Raw genomic sequence first — 2,476 nt, 5'->3', positions numbered from 1 at the left:
AAGCGGACCCTGCAGACTCGCGTCCCCGCGCGCGGCGCCGCAGAGCTCGGGCGGTGCGGACGGGGGCCGCTGAGCCGCTGAGCTGCTGCACGCGGGCTGCCGGAGGAAGCGCCTCGCCAGCCGGGCCCTGCGCTCGGTCCCCGGGGCCAGCCGGGGGTGCGACGGCGCCGACGGGCGCCGAGCGTGTGTCCTCGCGTCCGCCCGGCGCGGCGCGTCCATGGGCAGCCCCTGGAACCGCAGCGACGGCGCGGAGGGCGCACCGCTGCCCTGTGACGAGCGCCTCTGCTCGCCCTTTCCCCTGGGGGCGCTGGTGCCGGTGACCGCCGTGTGCCTCGGTCTGTTCGCCGTCGGGGTGAGCGGCAACGTGGTGACGGTGCTGCTGATCGGGCGCTACCGGGACATGCGGACCACCACCAACCTGTACCTGGGCAGCATGGCCGTGTCCGACCTGCTCATCCTGCTCGGGCTCCCCTTCGACCTGTACCGCCTCTGGCGCTCGCGGCCCTGGGTGTTCGGGCAGCTGCTCTGCCGCCTCTCGCTCTACGTGGGCGAAGGCTGCACCTACGCCACGCTGCTGCACATGACGGCGCTCAGCGTCGAGCGCTACCTCGCCATCTGCCGCCCGCTCCGCGCCCGCGTCTTAGTCACCCGGCGCCGCGTCCGCGCACTCATCGCGGCGCTCTGGGCAGTGGCGCTGCTCTCCGCAGGGCCCTTCTTCTTTCTGGTGGGCGTCGAGCAGGACCCCGGCATCGACGCGGTCCCGGACCTTAACGGCAGCGCGCCGCTCACCCCCTCGCCCCGCACCTGGCCGCCGCCGTCGCCCCTCGGGGCCTCGCTGGCGCCACCGCTGTCCCCGCCGTCGGGGCCCGAGGCCGCGGAGGTCGCGGCCGCCGCGGCGCTGTTCAGTCGTGAGTGCCGGCCGAGCCCGTCTCAGATGGGCGCGCTGCGCGTCATGCTGTGGGTCACCACCGCCTACTTCTTCCTGCCCTTTCTGTGCCTCAGCGTCCTCTACGGGCTCATCGGGCGGGAGCTGTGGAGGAGCCGGGGCCCGCTGCGAGGCCCAGCCGCCTCCGGGCGCGAGAAGGGCCACCGGCAGACGGTCCGCGTCCTGCGTAAGTGGCACCACCTCTGTTCCAAACACGCCAGCGTCTCCTTCCCCTCGTCTCCCCACGCCTCTTCTAGCTACAATTCCTTAAGTCATTTTGCTCCAGCCTCCACCTGCCGGTCCTGCCCGTCTCCAGAGAAAACCATCTCCAGTCCTCTGATAGTTCTGGGTAACCCCAGGACGCCCCCGAGGAGTGTGGTATTTGGTGGGATGCCTGGGTCCGCTAAAACGTTGGATCCGTGAGCCGGGCTGATCCAGGATGGGGAAACCAAACGCCTGTCTCTGTTAGATGCCACAGATGTGAATTACTCATAGTACCTTTGAGAACATGGGGTAGAGCTCATTAGGCTAAAATTTTTTTTAAAAAAACTTAAGTTATCCTGCAGGCTAAAGTGAACCATGCCCATATCAAAACAAAAAATTGTGCAGACCTGTTGCAGAATTCTTTTCAATGCAGTACAGAGAACATGTCTCTGAAATAGGTTTGTGGAAGGAAGCCTGCCAGAACAGCTTGTTAGTAGCAATTTCTCCTTCTGGTTTATGTCCAGCCGTGATAACGCATATATGCAGTTTTAAAGCAAATGTCGATGCTCTTTGCAGCCTGGTAGTTGTCCTGGGGTGGGATTCGGCTGGGTAAAAGTTTTATTCAATTTGTTTGCTGTTACTTATTATTTCGGATGGTTTCGGGGGGGTGGGGCTTGTTTTCGGATGCTTTAGCTAACTCAGGTGCCTGTGTCTTGTTTTGCAGTGGTGGTGGTTCTGGCATTTGTAGTTTGCTGGTTGCCTTTTCACGTGGGCAGGATCATTTACATAAATACAGAAGATTCTCGGATGATGAACTTCTCTCAGTACTTTAACATTGTTGCTTTGCAACTTTTCTATCTGAGTGCATCCATCAACCCGATCCTCTACAACCTCATTTCCAAGAAGTACAGAGCAGCGGCCTGGAACCTGCTGCTGGCCAGACAGTCCAGACAGAGAAGTTTCTGCAGAAGCAGGGACATGGAGGGGGACACAGGAGGAGATACTGCTGGCTACACGGAGCCGAGCACCAAAGTACAGACGTCATCAACCAGCATGGCCAAGCAAGTGGCTTCCTCCCCCAACGTGGGGACTTCAGGGAAAACAGGTCTGTAGGGAAAGAAGGACTGCAAGTGGGGAACTGATGCCATTAGGAAGAATTGGGAAGAGTGGTCGGCATTTTGCAAATTGATGGACAACTTGGTCAGCATGATTTTTTTTTGAAAAAAAAACAAGGTACACAATTTAACCACCTCCCTCATAGCCCTCAAGGACGTTGATTTCAGCCTCGGGAAATCCCACAACACAAAATGTGCTCTGGGGAGGTTTTCTAAGTTTTCGTTCTCCTAG

General features: G+C 59.7%; 1 protein-coding gene across 1 annotated transcript; it reads left to right on the top strand.

The window, feature by feature from the left end:
- Window positions 1–217: 217 nt before the first annotated feature.
- Window positions 218–2,242, top strand: MLNR (motilin receptor). Its single transcript, XM_028103429.1, has 2 exons — window positions 218–1,112; window positions 1,854–2,242. Exons 1-2 carry the CDS (start codon window positions 218–220, stop codon window positions 2,240–2,242), a joined length of 1,284 nt encoding a protein of 427 aa, XP_027959230.1.
- The last annotated feature ends 234 nt before the right edge of the window (window positions 2,243–2,476 follow it).

Source organism: Eumetopias jubatus, unplaced genomic scaffold, assembly GCF_037043125.1.
Source record: "Eumetopias jubatus isolate StellerSeaLion01/CBP00866 unplaced genomic scaffold, mEumJub1_p1.0 scaffold_3, whole genome shotgun sequence".
Taxonomy (NCBI): Eukaryota; Metazoa; Chordata; class Mammalia; order Carnivora; family Otariidae; genus Eumetopias; species Eumetopias jubatus.
Note: the sequence above shows the minus strand (reverse complement) of the source record. Positions and strands in the feature narration are given on the sequence as shown.

What these genes read in the sequence shown, in the direction of transcription:
- MLNR (XM_028103429.1), top strand. Translation starts at nt 218, where the DNA reads ATGGGCAGCCCCTGGAACCGCAGCGACGGCGCGGAGGGCGCACCGCTG. An exon ending in GCAGACGGTCCGCGTCCTGC is followed by an intron (nt 1,113 to 1,853) that starts GTAAGTGGCACC and finishes CTTGTTTTGCAG; the next exon opens with TGGTGGTGGTTCTGGCATTT.